The 17,790-nt window shown below is 37.2% G+C and overlaps 1 protein-coding gene across 2 annotated transcripts in view; it reads left to right on the top strand.

Annotated features, from left to right (window-relative positions):
* Positions 1-555: 555 nt before the first annotated feature.
* The window catches only part of CCDC68 (coiled-coil domain containing 68), a 29,054-nt gene continuing 11,819 nt past the window's right edge, over positions 556-17,790 (top strand). The window contains exons 1-7 of one of the 2 annotated variants that reach the window (XM_033087775.1): positions 556-649; positions 3,368-3,492; positions 4,621-4,707; positions 7,995-8,135; positions 9,151-9,276; positions 10,755-10,883; positions 15,944-16,026. In XM_033087775.1, coding sequence (XP_032943666.1) covers positions 3,376-3,492; positions 4,621-4,707; positions 7,995-8,135; positions 9,151-9,276; positions 10,755-10,883; positions 15,944-16,026 — 683 coding nt within the window. In that variant the 5' untranslated portion in view covers positions 556-649; positions 3,368-3,375. Of the gene's footprint in view, positions 650-3,363; positions 3,493-4,620; positions 4,708-7,994; positions 8,136-9,150; positions 9,277-10,754; positions 10,884-15,943; positions 16,027-17,790 lie in introns of both variants that reach the window. The other variant, XM_033087774.1, reaches the window with a different exon arrangement.

The following is a 17,790-nucleotide window of genomic DNA, read 5'->3' as shown; positions in this document are numbered from 1 at the left end:
CTAACGCAGGAGAGCAAACTTTTTCTGTAAGGGACTAGATAGTAAATATTTTTTGACTCCAGGAGCTTGGGCTCCTGGGCCATGGTTTGCTGACCACCACTCTAGCCTGACCACCCCCCTCTGGTTTCCAAACACATTGCTGATTGTCTCTATGGGTGTTTGTTTTACTCTGAGCATTTAAATGTTGTTTTGGACCAAGAGCTTAATCCAGAAGAGACTTCCGAAGACCCAGTAACAGAAGTACTTCCACTCTGCATTCTGTAGAAACAGACTTGCAGAGCTGTGGCTGCCAAATCAACTTCAGCCGAAACCAATAGAAGCCGTAGTGGCTGTCTAAGAGGATTTATAATAAAATGGAAAATTCTTGGCATACTCTGTCAACTTCATCGAAGATTAAAGGATAAATGCAAAACTCTGAGTTAGTTATCCCCAGAAGCTATCTAGTTTTAAAGTGATGCCAGTAAATATGAAGTAAATATGAAAATTCTTTGTGTGTTTTAACACCATGGATCATTGCTAAATGTTAAATATTTCTGTTGTTTTTTCTCACTAGAGAAGCCAGCCTTAATGTGATGGAAACACCCTTGAACTTGGCGTCCAAAAGTCACAGGTTTCAGTCTCAGCTCTGTTAGTTTTACTGTGCTCTTGGGTAAATAAACATCACCTATGGGAGTCTTCGCTTCCTTATCAGTAAAATGAGATTAATAATCCTCCCTCACAAGGCTTTTTATTTTATTTATGTATTATTAGAACTTTACTACTTCTTATGGAAATTTCACACTGAAACAAAATAAGTAGAGAAGTATAATGAACCCCATGTGCCCTCGCCCAGTTTTAACAATTCCCTGAATTTTGCCCAAACTTCTTTCATTTTTACCCCCCCCCATTGCTCCTCTTTGTTAGAGTATTTTAAAGCAATTCCAAATGCAATGTTATTTCACCTGCAAATAATTCACTATATATGACTAACAGACAAGATCTTTATTTAAAGAATGTCATAATTTCGCTATCATACCTAGCAAAATGACAGTTATTCTTTCACCTCATGTATTACCCAGGCAGTGTTAATGTTTCCCTAGTTGTCTCAAAAATGTCTTTGTATAGCTGGTTTATTTGAATCAGAAGCCAAAGAAGATTCATATATTGCATTAGGTCGTGTGTCTCTTAAGACTCTTAATTTATGGCAGTTTTTCTTCTCTTCTTCCTATCTTTCTTCATATAATTGATTTGTGGAAGGAGCTAGTTATTTGTCCCATAAAATTTCACATAAATCTGGATTTGGCTGATTGCAACCTTTACCCTGTAGAGTCATTAAACATCATCCTCTTTTTCAGATAGAGGCTTGATTAGATTCAAGCCTACTTTGAAAAAAAAAAATCGTACTTCATAGGTGATGCTTTCTACTTGTGATTGTACCATATCCAGAGGACAAAATATCTGGTTGTCTCTTTTTAACTTGTGTCAAGACCGATTAGTAGGGCTCTTCAGGTAAATGCATACTTCATTAAGCTCTCACCTAATGTTTTTCGCACCAATTGATAAACTGTTGCTTAGTTCCATTACTTCATAAGGGGTTGAAAAATGTAGGTTTTCTAATTGTATCAATTCCTTTGGATTTATTAGCAAGAATTCTTTTGAAAAAATTCCCTCATCAATTATTTGGTCACCATGAACTACAGTTCGTACAGGAAAGGCAAGACAAATGCTTGTTGGTGTTCCCCTCACCCCTTTTTAGGGCTAATGTTTAGTATAATGGTGGCCTGCCTCCATTGAGTTGGACCATGAGGATTGGTGGTGGTGGTGGGGTGGTGGTGGTGGTGGTGGTTTTTCTCCTATCATCATAAATTTCGATATGTTTTCAACCCCTCACAGTTATTTCTCTTCAGGTTGGTTTTTATGTGTTATTCAAGTAGTATTTGATTACTTTTTTGCTTTCTGATAGGATAACACATCTCAGACTTGCTTTATACATTTCCTGCCCCAGATCTAAATCACTCAAGAAGCCTGGTTTCTTTTTAGTAGAAAATGGTATACTGAGACCACAGTCTAGACACTAGAATATTAATTGCTATTTTATAGTGGATAGATCTAGAATGTACATTTTAAAGGAAAACAAATCATTGTGTTACACTCATAATTTTAGTTCAGATTATAAGGTTTTTATGCAACATTTTTGGTTCTAATTTGTATATATTTTCCTCTTATGCTAAATATCTTGTTCTTAATGACATTAAGAGAATGACTTCTCGGCTTTATGCATGCATTCATTGGGTGAGCGCAGACACGTGTGTATTAACACACATATAATTTCAAAGTGGCAATACTGATGTTTCCATTAACAATACTATTAGTAGGTGTAGTTAAAGAATTTTGCTATTCTTTTTGTCCTTAGGACATAGTACACTGGGATAAATAGTTCCTGATGTGTGTTTTAAACTCACTTCAAATAATTCATGTGGACATCCTACCAACTTGATATACAGATATTTATTTCTTATTTTGGAGGATTTTATTTTTTTCATTTTAATTTAGTTTTATTTTATAATTAGGCAAAATAATTACATTGTTCAATGTCAAAACTATAAATCACAGATTGTCCCCTTCCATCCATTCTTCCCTTCTTATAGAAATTATGATACAATATGTCCCTTTCTGCACTGTGCTTTTTCATTGAACAATACATTACTAAGAAGAGTCCATAGCAGTAGGTGGTTTATTCAGCCAGTCTACTTTTTGGAGGCATTTGGACTTTCCCAATCTCTTACTTTTACAAATAAGTTTTCAGTAAATGGTCTTCATAGGCTATTGAGAGTTAAATAAAATGCAATATATTAAAGGTCTGTCTTAACTATAAAGTGATCTACATGCATGTATATATATATGTATGTAAGTAATATAGAAATGATTTTATTATAATTATTTTAGTTCCACAGAAATTTACTAAACACTTACAATGTGCTGGAATATAAAGGCGAAAGTGACAGTCCTTACTCTTGAGGTTTTACAGTCTAATATAATGTGGGATGAAAAGAAAAATTTTCTGGGAGGGGGAAAAAAAAAGAAAAATTTTCCATATTTCCTTCTCAGATAATTTTTAAGTTTCTAATCAATAATTGTTTTAGCTGGCGTTATTTTTACATTAAATTAATTCCTGGATTTATGGATATATATATATATATATATATATATATATATATAGAGAGAGAGAGAGAGAGAGAGAGAGAGATGTCAATCATTTATAATATTTTCTACTGTACAGTATTGGATTAGAGTGCTAGTACAGAGCTTCTTCCAGTTTACAAACCCTATAATCATATCATCAAGGAAGTTAGTGTTGTCTAACGGATTTGTGTTTTCCTAAAGACAGAGTTCACAATGGCAACAATAACCGTGACCACAGAAGTTCCCCCAAGGGGTAAGACAGAAGATAATTCTGCCTTGTATGACTCCACATCAGCTCACATTATTGAAGAAACCGAATATGTGAAAACGGTATGTGGGAGCCACACATCACGTTAGTATGATTTTTGTAAAGTAAAATCTAATATAGATTGGTAGACTTTGTTTCTCCCTCCATAGAACCTGAGAGGAAGAGCAGACCTTGTTTGGCAAAGAATAATCTTGATAGCTGACATTTAAACACATGTTGAGCATTTTCTCTTGAGGATATGAACCCCTGTTCCGACCCTTGCAGTAAAATTGAATAATGGGCAAGGAGAGTTTGAAACACCTGTCAGGACTTAATTTGTCCCACACTATTCACCACTGCACTTCCTACTGTTTTATATCATTTCTCAGTTGTTTCATGAGTTGGTGCTGTGTTCCCTAGTAGATGTTTGCATTTCCTGCTGAGTGTCTGTCTCTCCTTCGCTTGTTCCTTCTTACAGTTCAGGGTCGCTATTGCCAATGACTACGTGTAAGCATAGTCCTTCATTAAAAACCTGAAATCCTATGAGAACCCAATGATAATGGCTGAGAGAAACATATATTCTTATGAACTGTTTCTCAGAACAGATGGAAAAATTTGGACATGGGTAAATTGTAACATTCAGATCTATGGATTCATCTTAGAGTGTCTCGTAATTCCATAGGTCACAAAGGTGTGGGACTTATATTTTATGTATAAATTTGTATGATTTCCACTTAGTAATTATTCTATAGTAATTACTAAATAGAAAGTATTCTCTAGTAATTACTAGGTAGTAATTATTTTGTAGTAATTACTAGATAGTGATTATTTTGTAGTGATTACTAAACAGTAATTGTATTATAGTAATTACTAAATAGTAAATTAGTGCTAAATTACTATATAGAAAAAAATAGAACTAAATAGAATTAGATACTAATTACTAAATAGTAATTATTTTGTAGTATAATATTCATTTAGGTTATATTTTAGGTTTGACTGAGAAAGAGTTATAAAGACCAAATGCTCATTTTCTACAATCCAGACAACATTAGCCTAAATGCAAGTTAGGTTGATGGTAATTATTTAAGTCTGAGATCAATATATATGTACTATTTTCTAGATAAATTCAGTGCACTACTGCTGGTATAGAGAAAAAAAAGTATTTGGCATTAAATGCCTTTAAAAAAAAAAACATATTTTTTTTCTTCTAGATTCGTACTACTCTGGAAAAGATCCGAAATCAAATGTTTAAAGATGAAACAGGACATAACAGTATAAAGCACAGACTAGATGCAAAGGTAATGAATTTATCAAAATGTACCATTTCTATTTCGTCAGTAAATAAACATAAAGCCATACAGACTGTATTTAAGTAACTTTTTTTGATAATTATTAAATTATTCTTGGAAGCTTTGAACGATGGGTATTAAATATTTTGTCATTATCTAAAGATGTTAATGGGCACATGTATGAAATATTTAACCACAGATGTCATTAGTAGGATCCGATTGGAATGACCAGACCTTACTTGAATATTTTAAACTGAGCTTACTTTTCTAATGTATATGGGAAGATGTCGGCCCAGCCAAGATACATGGCAGCAACATTTCCCAATTATAGACAAAGATACAAGCTTTTTGGCTCACCTGGACCACACCAGCGGAAACACAGTTGAAGCCATTAGGCCAAATGAGCAGACAGCTGATAAGGTTAAAGGCACCCCTTCCTCTGCAACCAGCCTGATTTTCTTAAAATTAAGCACTCTGCACTTAACCTTGTCTGGATTATGTCACATTAAACTTTACCTAATCCAAGTGCATTTGTCAATGTCAGTGTTATCTAGTCTTGAATATGGCCAAAGAACACCAGCTGTAGGTATGATGCATAAACATAGTCTCCTTTAATCATCCTCAGGCCCCCAATCTAACACAACTAGCTCCAATTATTTTAAGTGTCCTGAAACTGGAAAAAAGGTTAATATTTGTGACTGATGGGAAAGATTAAAAATTCAGTTTTGGTTATATTGATTGCCTATTAGAACTCCAAGTGGCGTTTTCTCCTGGGCAGCTGGATATCTGATTCTGGAGTTGAGGGTAGAAATCTAGGCTAGAAGGTCCAGGCTACAGGATAGAGATTTGGGGAGTAAGGATGGTACTTTAACTTCTGAAACTGGAGGAGATCACCAGGCATGTGAGTGTAGATAGAAATGAGAGAAAATCTAAGCACCGAGTCCAGAGATTTCCAACATTCAGATGTTGGGAAGAAGAGGAAAAAGCATCACAGGAGACTGAGAAGAGAGGCTCATGGATTAGGAGGAAAGACAGGAGAGAATGGAGTCACTGAAGACCAGCGAAAAGGGGCTTTAGAAAGGGGGGAGGGGCCTCGGTGTCAAACAGTGTCCATGGGTCGAGTAAATTGAAGACTGAACATTGACCATTGGTAATAACAATGGGGAGGTTTGGGGGACCTTGAGAGGAGTAGCTTGTCAGGAATGGAGATGAACTGTGTTGCCAGTGTGTCTGCTTGGCCATCTCAAACCACAGAACGTTAGCAGACAAACTGAGCATCAAAATATCAGCTCCTCCCCCTTCAGTATCTAGGCAGCACTGCTGTAGGGACTTACCCATAATGATCTAGGGCTCTACTGTTACGGAACCAAAGTCTGTATGCCCGATGCTTTGAAAGGCCAAAACTCAAAATGTCAGAATTTAGAGTAAGGAAAGATTTATTGATTGAGAAGTCGCCAACTGAGAAGACAGGAGACCTAGTGGTACCTCAAATCCATCTTCAAAAAATACAGAGTTCAGGCTTCTTTTATGGCAATGGGAGGGGCAAGAGGTGACTGACAACCACGGACATCTAGGCACCAGCAGGGGTCTGAGAAGATTGTGAAACTTCTTTGTTCTTAGTCTGTGGACTCTAGTTGATGTGAGTCAGGTCACAAGGTTTCTGCAAATCTTTGATAAACATCCATGATTTTCTGTACATACTTCCCTCATGTCCTCTGCAGAGGCACTGTCAGGTAAGGGGCTAAAACTGAAATGGCAAGCAGAATTCCTCTAATGATTAGCATGTCCATGGGCAAGAAGCTATTAACCGGAAGGCCCTGGAAAGAAAGCAGGCTTGAACAAGATGGAGTCGGAGAGACTGAGCATTTCACTCTGTTATACTGCTGCTCTCAACAGTCCCAGCAGCATGAGCTGCATCAGGGAGCTTGTTAGATACGCAGCAGCTAGAGCTCCACCTTGGAACTCCTGAATCAGAATTTGCATTTTAACCACATCTATCATTAAGTGATTCCTATGCATGTTAAAGTTTGAGAACACTGAACTGTGACCTTTGTAGCTATCTACCACAGCCGGTGATCTACCTTCTACAAGAGTCTTTCCCTCAAGTATTCTTTAACAAATAAAAAAAGAAAATAATGCCTTCTCTGTATATGGAGAGTAAGAAGTATGCACTAAGGCCTGAAATAGGAAAAAAACAAAGCCTTGACAGAATTATGATGACATATATTACTTGACATATATTATTTATATGCACTAATTTCTTTTAGTTATTTCTGTAAATGTAGTCTGTCTATTGTACAGGAAAGGACATGGGCTTTGCTGTTAAACAAACTTGGATTCTAATCCTAATTCTGGAAGTTGTTTTAAGTATAACCTTGAGCTTGTTAGTTAACCTTTCTCACCTTCAATTTCCTCATCTGTATAATGAACATAGTGCTTACTAGTGTCCTGACAAGGAAGTGTGTATAAAACATCTAAAAGATTACCTGGCACATAATAGATGCTTAATAAGTAAAAGTTGTTATAGTTGTAGGGTATGTATAATTGTAGTCACTCCTTGGTCTGTCTTGAAATAATTGGGAAGATCAGAAAGAGCACAGGATGGACAACTAAGAGACTATATCCTGAGCTCTCCCACCCACTTGCTGTGTAAACTTGGGCTCTGTCTCTCAGTTCTCGTGTCTGGAAAATTAATGTGGTTGAGTTAAATGGTTTCAAATTTCCTTTCTACTTCCACATTTCCTTGATTCCAGGTGAGATTGATTTTATGCTCTTAGTGTATTTTCAATGAGCTAGAGTTTACACAGAATTACACTGGCAGTAACATTCAATTCTGACATCTCTGATTAGAAATTTAAAAGGGTGATTACAACAAAGCATTACTGAACATTGAATATTATGTACTGTAACTATTAGATCTGATTATATTAGTTTTTAATGCAATATGACCAAAATGCATTTATGTGTATAACTTAGATTAAAAAAAAACCTGAATTTGTGGATATTATTTATTTCCTAAGAAGGACTTAATGGTATATTTACAACTGTATGCAATGTAAAAGACATAAAAGATTCACTTCTACATCTTTTAAGAATCTATTCAAATTTGAGCAAATATAGAGGCCAACTCCTTCATTTTGAAGTCCCCATTGATATTTGAGATTCCAAAGATGTATTTTATTTGTGCTTACCTGAATCTTTCTTGATATATGTAATACAGAGTGATAATTATTGTGTCAGAGTTTGTAGAGGAAGGGAAAAGACAGGTCTGAGACTTACATGTTTGTTCATTTCAGCGCTGTGGAAATATTCAAAACGGCTCTGACTCTGAAATGGATCCCTCCTGTTGCAGTCTGGATCTGCTCATGGAAAGGATAAAAGGAAAAGACCTACAACTTTTAGAAATGAGCAAAGAGAATGAAGTATTGAAAATCAAGGTATGGCCATAGAAGGAATTTCTGATTTTGTATTTCAAGCCTTTGAGCCCATAGGATAGATATATGGATCTGTGAAAGCAGACAACTAACTGCCACATGCAACCACAGACCTATACAGACGCTCGCATACCTAGAGGAGCATTTTGACATTTCATCAATTAAATATAACTGTTTTATTTGGGGACCTACTTGTATTATTAAAAAGATCTTACAAAAGTTCAATGGGTAAAAAGCTTCAGTTGTGTAAGATAAATAAGTTCTGGGGGTCTGCTGTATGACATTGTACTTGTAGCTAATACTATATTGTATGCTTGAAAAACTACTAAGAGGGTTGGTCTCATGTTAAGCGTTCTTACTATAATAAATTTTTAGTCTTCACATATTTAAAAATATTAATTAGAGCATTCACAGTCAAATGCCTTACTCTTTTGTTTCATGAATCTAGTGTTGGATACTTCCTATTTTCCATTTTTTACTCATTATATATAGAGTCCTGCAATGGAATATCTTGGTAGGTAAATCTTTTCAGCCATCCTTGATTATTTCTTTAGGTGATATCATTGAAGGATTCATGACACTTTACCTTTATTGCCTTTACAATTCCAATTGTGTCTCAGTGCTATTTCAGGAAGAGACATCATTTAGTAGCACCGTCTCGGACACTGATGATAAAATGCTTGCAAATAAACGCTGATAGGCGCCATGGAATTTTTTGAAGGGTTCAGTCTATAAACTCAGGGCACTGAGGTGCGTGGAGCTCTGGTTTGGCCTGGCCAGGACAAATCTGCCTGCATGACAGCCCCACTACATAGGGGTTTCTCATTTTTCATTTTACCAGATAACAGCATCTTTTCTCCTATCTCTTGTCTACAAGGAGCAAGTGGTACAACTATAGCCTCTGTGTTTTTAATTGCCCATCAAACTGTTCTGCCTTAAACTCTTTTTTACTGTAAATGTCAAAACACGCACAGTGACCTTTTCTTTTCTGTTCTTTTCTTTTCTTTTTTTTCCCTAGCTGGAAGCCTCCAGAGAAGCCGGGGCAGCGGCCCTGAGAAACACAGCCCAGAGAGTATTTGAAATCTATCAAACACAGTCTGAAGAAGTCAGAAATAAGCACGAGGACAGTAAACACTTACTCCAGGTACTCAACTAGCAGCTTGTTTATTGGAGAACTGACCCCCAGTCATTCATATCCCTCGTTTTGGCGGAGTTAGATGTGAAACAAGCAATGGCCACGTGACTTGGCAAGCCCTGGGAAGGCAGGGTGCCCATGTTCTGTGCTGATCAACCCCAACCCCTGCTTAGCAGGGTACCCAGAGCTTGCCAAGCTGCTGTCTTGCTACTCTTGCCCAGAACCCTGCAGAGCACAGGCTTCAGGGAGACTGTGCCTCCCTGCCTAGAAGTCAGGGCTGTCCCAGGAGACAGTGCCAGTGATGGAGCTCATGGTTCTGCCTTTGACTACCTGGCCAACCCAGGTTGAGTCATTCCACCTCTTTGGGTTTTGATTTCCTGGTCTCAACAATGAACAAGTTGGGCTAGATAAATGGTTTCAGAATGGTTTGGGTCCCAGAATATACTCTTCAGATTAAACAAACAAAAACGTGTGTGTATGTGTACGTATATATTTTGAAATATACAAATGTTATATATTTCATATACACACAAAAATATAAATTAAAAATATAAAAAAACATAAATATGTATATATATGTATGTATCATACACACCCGCATATATGTTTGTTGTTTCTCTTTAAGTCTGAAGTATATAGTCTAGGACCAATAAAACTTTATCTGAAGAATACATTGTAGGACTGGAAAAGGAAAAATAAATATGTGAGTGTGGATGTGTGTGTGTTTGCCAAACCTCAAAACCGGGATGCTCGTTCATGCTGGGGTGGGATGCTTGGATCTGTGAAGTGAGGCTTGTGTGGACCCTAGTGCCCTGTGTAAGTGGTGGCCCTGCAGGGACAGGCATGCCCATGTCCCTGCCAGGGGACTCAGTCCCAGGCTGGAGTCAGCTGGCAGGAATGCCTACCTTGTGTTTTCAAGGGAAGCCAGACATTTTGTTTTTCAACCGTAAAATCTCAAGTTCTATTAAACACACATGAAAATGTGTGTGGGTGTGTCAGTTAGAAGTCAGTTGCGACACGCCCCAGGGTGACCTTTGGGCGGCCCCTTGAAGACTACTCTCGAGTGACAGCTACCTGCCCTGACACAGTCCACTCATTATTCTGCTTTTACGACACATTCTCATTAAAAATAAAACATTTTTGACTTAAACAGTTAAGATTTTATGTTTGTTCTAGATACATTTGGTGGACAAAAAGTCAAAAATGTTGCTTTTCTTAAATGAGTGTCTCTCTTTCTGATACCAGTTCACGTAATATGGTTTATGGTAACAAATGTAAGCATTCTGGGAACAATATTTACATATTATTTATTCTCCATTGTTTTGGCGTTGTTGTCATCCATCAGGTTTCTTTTGAAAGAAACACTGTATTCAAAAAAGAAGCCTAACCATGTGTGAATTATTCAATTTTTTTGGTTCTTTGGAAAAGGAAATAATGTCTGTATAGATTTAATAAATCTAGTCTGACAACTGTTTTTCTGACCAAAGGTTGCCAAACTTGAAAAAGAGCAGAAATTGAAACAACAGGTTGAAAATCTGAATCAAGTTGCTGAAAAGCTTGAAGAAAAGCATAATCAAATCACATCTTTGGAGAACCTTGTACAGAGAATGGAAAAGGTAAGTGCCTGGAGAATTAAAGGGATTTCTTCCCAGAATTAAAAAAGTAACACTAAAATAAATAAGATAACATGAGTTAGAAGTAGTCTGTGCAACTCCTAAAACTTTAGGAAGCATACAGTGATGTTAGTTTCTTCTTTACTGTCAGTTATTTACCTCTCTATAAATATTGCAGTCATCACTATCTGTCACTTCCTCCTAGTAAATGTATGACTTAGAAAGGGGAACCAGCAGAGGCTGTGAATGGAAACAACAGAAACGATCATACAGTCTACCTTTTACAAGTAACAATATAGAGAATCCCTGTAATCATAGCATTTTTACGTACTTTAGTCAGCCAAGCGTCCACTTTGGCCACCCACGTCCACTTTAGGTTTGTAAAAACCTATAGCTGCACTAGGACTGACATAGTTCACATTTGGAAAAGACATTCTGTGGAAATTGGAAATTTCAAAAGAGAGAATTCAGGGAAAGTAATAATAGAACAAAAAGAAAATTAAAAGTTTCTTGCACTCTTAAGTAGTTGGCACTCCAAATATATACAAAAAGTGAGCACAGAAATTTAGTTATGCATGCCTTAAAATTTAGAATTCAGACAAACCGAGATACAATGTTTTGTTTTTGTTTTTGTTTTTGTTTTCAAATATACTTTTTTTAGTAGCAAAACAAACTAATAGAAAATTGGCATCTCGGAAACTAAATTGGGGGTAAATAAGAATATAGACTTTTACTTCTAGTAAATATTTTCTAATAAATTTTTATATGTATTATATTAATTCCTTGATTTGCCTCTGTTCTTCTCAGCCTTATTTTAATGAGTCTGCCTGAGTTGATGCCATTTTCGAAATGTCACTTCAAAAGCATCACAGTTCAATAGTCACATTTCTTGCCAAAGGAACTTTGATTAGATTTTAAATATGTCCCAAGAATTTAATTTATAACACTATGTATTTGGCTGAATTTGTAATCTTAATGAAGGTCCTGTGAGGAAATCATGAAAATTAAATAAGCCTAAACTTAACTGAACCTAGTAATAATAACATACAGCTACATCTGTGCTGTGCAGTGGTTTACTGAGTATTATACTTTAGCCAAAATCACTGTTCTAGAATGTTCTCAAGGAGCTGGTTTGTCCAAGTATGACAGTTTATAATTGTGATGTTTTGGACAAATTGTAACATTTGGATGAATCCTTTTAGTATTAGAATATTTATCACATATATATAGTTTAACAGACTATGATAGTACAGAGAATGCTGGCATTTCAGAATGAAAGACAATTCTGGAATGCAAATAGGGTTGTTTAACCAAACAACTTGATTAACTATTGTCACATTTGAATTTAGACTTACGATCACCTCGAACCCAGCACCACTGGGTCAGTTTTAGTGGCCAGCTGTCAGTCCCTGAAAATTAACAAAGAACAATGGAATACAATTTGTATTTCCTAGAAACTCCAGGAAATCTGTACCAGATGTGAGTTCACCTCAGAATTCTGGGGTATATTCACTTGACTATTTATTCAACAAATGTTTGAGCACCTCTCAGGTACCAGGCAGAGCTAGAGGTTAGATACCTATTTGTGAATGAACCAGACAGATAAATTCTCTTTGTGGAGATAACAGTGTAGTATATCTGGGTTGCATGGGATTCGAGGTACTTTCCAGATCTCCATTCTTTCTCCTAGGGGTCCTTAGAGATGCTGACACCCCTACTGAAGGTAGGGGATATACCCCAGAAAAACGTTAAGTGGCTCAGATACTGGCAGACATTTTTGAGAAGCATTTGTTTTGATACTGACACATAACGGTGGGCTGTCTCTAGGACTCTGTGACATAGTGAGTGGACAAGATGCCCATGGTTCAACCAGGCCTTGCAGTAACCTTCCAGAATATTCTAGTTTAATAACATCTAAGGTGGAGCCTGTCGGAATGTCTAGGAGGCAGAGCGAGGTGGGAATGGAGTGGAAGGGCAATGCGCAGAAATTGTTTTATTTTTTGACAGGTTTAGTTTAAAGATACTTTACACGTGTAAAACAAACAAGCAAATAAATACAACTATAAGGAAAGCTGGGCAACATCATCTTGGTTTAAGGAGAGACTGAGAATATAGACTGTGACGAAGGGTTTTTCAGGTGGGGAGTGGGTATTAGAATGAAGCAAGGGGGTACTGAGGCTTTTGTTGTATTAGTAGGAGGAAGGCTTGAGTACAACAAGGAAATGCAAATTAGAAATGAATATCCACAACAAAGGTTGATAAAATACCGCCCTGGTAGTGGGTGCCCCCTGGAGAAGGATTCATTTTCTACTCACTTGAACAAGCCACTGCTCCAGTAAATAGCCATTAGTGGTATGAGGTCTGGTAATGAACACATTACTTAAAACCTTCACCATCTGTTCCACTTTAATCAAGAATGCAGTGAGAATGAATTCTATAAACACAGTGATAAGCCAGTAAAAACGCCCAGTAAGAGCATTTTAATATGGCATATGTTCCTTTTGCTAGCAGTGCAATTCTGTTGCATCATATTTGTTTTCTAGTGTCATTGATTTAGCTCTATTAGAATTTTAGAGCTCAAAGGTGCTTCTGAGACCACCTCGTTGTTCCTCATCATTTTATAAATGAGGACAGTGAGAACAAGGAACTATTCCACAGTCCTCCAGTTACCAATTTCCAGTCCTTTTCATTACGTCCCTATCTTCTCTGACGCTGCATAAAAATGACATCCTCGGTTCCTATGTCGTTTCGATTTTAACATTTGGCAGTGATTTAAATTGGTATCTGCTCCATTCTGATCAGTAGAATAGAAGGAATGCTTCAGCTCCACAGAGGTGTGATTTGGGAAGAATAGATTGCCCACTAGGTGGCGCTGTGAACTCCTTTTCCTTTCCGGAAGGCACTGTCCCTGAGAAGTACTGGCTGGTATAGTGTGATTTTCTGTGTTGTCAAAGAGGAAGCATTAAGACCCTAAGCTAGATGATAGAGACGTAGCCAAGGCAGAACAGTGACATGTCCACCTGTCTGGTCTCCTTAAACCCTGAGTATGAAGATCCATTCATCAAGAGTAAGTCCATTAAGAAGAATGTTTGTGAAACACCATCTTCCTCCCTACAAATTCAAAATATATTATAAGAGATGTGTTTCTTTGATGATACAATTATTATCAGCTTACAAGGCATATCGGTGATCCCTCAGAAATAATTCGAACTAGGGCTACACCCAGATCAATTTCTCTATGTGACAAAAACGCTACAGGAAAAAGTTAGTATAAATTTTAAAAATAACATAGCACATAAGATATGAAGTGTTTGGTATCTTCAAATTATTATATACCAAGGTCCTAATATGTGCCAGAGAAGCACGTAGGCCTTTCACTTATATTATCTTCAATCATCCCAACTTTTAATATAGGGAGTATTGTCCCCATTTTAGAGATGTTCAAAAAGACAAAAACATGACTCATACAAATATAAGAATAAAATACAGAAACACGTCAGATGTTTTATTCAACTCATCAATTAATGAGGCAACCAGTAAGATGGTAAAACTGGTTAAAATAAAATATTTTGAGAAACTGCTATTTATAGGCATTTTGGGGAAAAAAAAAGGAATATACATACGATAGGATTACTACGTTAGATACGTAGCTGGTTAATATTCTTTAAGGCAATTCATCCATAACCTTTGGGGTTATTTTTTCTGCCAGGTAGAAATCTGTAAATTAACACTCAGCTTCAGGGTCAGGGCACTAATCAAGTATTAAATAATAAAAGTCAAACACAGAGAAATTCTCCAAGAGAAACATTATCCGAGTCGGATTATTCAACAGTGACCCATTATGACTTTAATGGGTCACTATTTAATTAAGGACATGTGGTCATGCTGTAGATTGTTTGGATTTCTGAGTTTTGGTTCATTTTTGTTACCAGTAATAAGGCCCAGAGAGGTTAAAGCTTTGGCAGCCAGAAAGTTTCAAAACCAGGTCATTCCATATCCAAAGTCATTCAGAGGTTTTTGCCTCTCAACACTGCTTTGTATTTCACCCATATAAATGCTGCAGCAGGAGTGATTTTAAACAGCAATGTAAAAAAATAAATAAATGAATAAATAATCTCTGACCTTCAAATATAAAAAAGGACACGATCATCCCAGCTTGTTTTTTCATGGACTTGTCTGTTTTCCTTTTGGATGGAAAGAGTTTGGCTTAATAATGACATTAAAGCATTTCTTTATATGTTCTTAATATCATAATTTCTCTTATATACTAATTAGGAAGACTTTATCAGTTGTGGCCTTGAGCCTTCACTAAAGATGCATTTACTACCAGGGGTGCCAAAAAAATGTACATCTTTTAAGAGATGTTATCTATGTATTACTTTTCGAAGTTGAATTGAACTATGGTAGCCATGTGTAGTATGACGGTCGCTCAAAAGATGGCATTCATCAAATGAATACTAGCGTCATTCACTGTATTACAATTTTAATACAATATTTTCCTTTCTTAAAATGTGTATACGTTTTTTTGGCACCCTCTGAATTTCTATTTTCTGACAGATGCCACGTGACTAAGTAGGAGTCAAGAAAAACAGTGGTGCCTTGGATACCAACAAGGCAGTCTAATGGAGAAGTGTGTGTCAGGGTGGGAGAGCCAGTGCCTAGGGAGAACTGAGCAGGCGGTTTGCAGTTGGAGTGAGATGGAGAGAGGCAGGAGAAGCGTTACTGAGCAGGCTCTTTTTCAGCAAGGGGTTGGAGGAGGAGTGAAAGATCTCCAGGCAGGTAAGGAGAGTAAAGACAGCTAGTCTTGAGTTGACATTGAGCTACTTGAAAACCATACAGAGGAATGTCTGACCAGGCTTCACTGGGGTGGGTTGTCACATCTCCACATGAAATTACCTCTTTCACTCAAGACATATTTCTTGTATTACAAGAAGCATCTTTTGTGAACAGTTTGCAAGAATGCGTCACCATACATACACAGAGATAGAGAGAGAGAGAGAAAGAGAGAGAGAGACAGAGAGAGAGAAAGAGAAAAGCAAAAATTGTGTCTTATTTTTTCCTAGGAAAAGAGAACACTGCTAGAAAGAAAGCTGTCTTTGGAAAACAAGCTTCTGCAACTCAAATCCAATGCTACGAATGCAAAAAGGTTTGCGAATCTACTTCCTAAGTGTGTAGAAGTGTGTAGAAATATTCACTTGCGAAGAGGCAAGAAAATGAAATCCGTATGAATCAGACACTTTTAGTTAAAGCAATAGAGACTTGGTTAAGCTACCACAAATAAAGGTGATTTGTTAGGTTAAGGTTGGAGAAATATGGCCATAAAGAGGATGCCTCTCATGAGAAGACAGGAAGACCACCCTTTTGCATCTAATGTCGTTTTTAGGAACCAGATTATTTTGTTGCTCCCATTCAGTCATGGCCATGTACAGTTTCACTCTTCTCTTGTTCTTCCTGTATGATTCCTTAACATTCCCTCCCCTCCCTCATGTTTCACCACCTGGTTTATATTCTCTGTGTTTTCCTTTCAAATTCCAGAGGAAAGAGTTTTGCCTAATACTATAAAACTTGGCCTAATACTATTTTCTGTATTGGGCAGGTGGATCAATCTCTACATTGTCACCAACAGCTTTTGGCAGGCACCCAACCCCAGTCGTTTGGAAGTCCTCTTCTTACTCAAGGAATAGCTTAGGGCTGCTTCCCTGGGGACTATGGGTTATTTAATTTCCCTTAGATGTAGATGTTTGTTCGACAGGCACCATGACTTGAATGGCAGTGTACCTCATTCTCTCATTTTGATAAAAAAAATTCGATGTGTTCCAATTTGACATTTCTAATGTTAAAAAAAATCTCTTCACCTTTTATAACTCAGAAGAAAATGACAGGTTTTTTCTTGCATATAGCTATGTGTATATCATTATAATATGTTAAGCTAATCCTCACAAATGAGGGTAAAAGATTTGGCAGAAGCATCTTCTCCTAAACACAAGGTTGACTCCATATTTCTGCTTCCGTCACTACTGACACATGTGTTGTGACTTTCAGTTTGTACAGTAACCCTCGGTACCTTATTTAATGTAATCCTTCCATCGACCTTTCAGGGAGGGAACAGAGCTTCAAATTGGTTAAGTGACTTGTCAAGACTACTCAGCTTCTCAGAAGTTGTTGTCATAGCATAGCTTGTGCTCATTCTGCTATAGAAGAAATTTTGCCTTCTTTAATTTCTGGAGACCTCTTGAGACCTTCTCTCCGACGGGTATCCTCAGTCCCATGTGACTATGAGCATAAAGCAAGCTTCAGACTGATCCCTCTGCCCTGTGACAAACACACAGGCCCATTTTATAGTTGTCCTTTGGGGAAACACACTTGAGGTTTGTAAGATAAGTAGTGGATTGGCTCCTCCCTCTACATATAGGAGCTCCTTAAGGATGACACATCCCTTATGGGAAGAAAGAGGAGATCTGGAAGCTGAGGTTGTAGGGCAAAGCACATTGTTCTTACTTAAACTGTACATTTACCTGTGGTAGTTTGGACGGCTCTCACAAGCCCCCCATTTAGTGCCACCACTGAAAATAACAATGGGGAACATTTTTGACAGGCAAAAGTAATACATATTCCTGAGTTTTGTAGAGCTGTGCCTACCTCTTAGCTTATTCTTTCAGCTTGGTCTGGCCTGGGAAAGGTAAACCAAGCGTCTTCTATTTTTGTGGCTGTGCTCCTCAGTTTCCTTCTCTTCCATTGGGGAGTCACATTCAGCGATGGCTACCATAAAGGTGCAGTAGACATTAGATCCAAAATCACAGGCAATCTGATCCCCGGTAGACTCTTTTATAAGATTCTTTTATAGTTTCAAAGAAGCTCTAGGGTGTGACCAATCTCATTATCTTCTCTCTCAGGTGGCGATTCCATATAG

This window comes from Rhinolophus ferrumequinum, chromosome 19 (assembly GCF_004115265.2).
Source record: "Rhinolophus ferrumequinum isolate MPI-CBG mRhiFer1 chromosome 19, mRhiFer1_v1.p, whole genome shotgun sequence".
Lineage (NCBI taxonomy): Eukaryota > Metazoa > Chordata > Mammalia > Chiroptera > Rhinolophidae > Rhinolophus > Rhinolophus ferrumequinum.
Note: the sequence above shows the minus strand (reverse complement) of the source record. Positions and strands in the feature narration are given on the sequence as shown.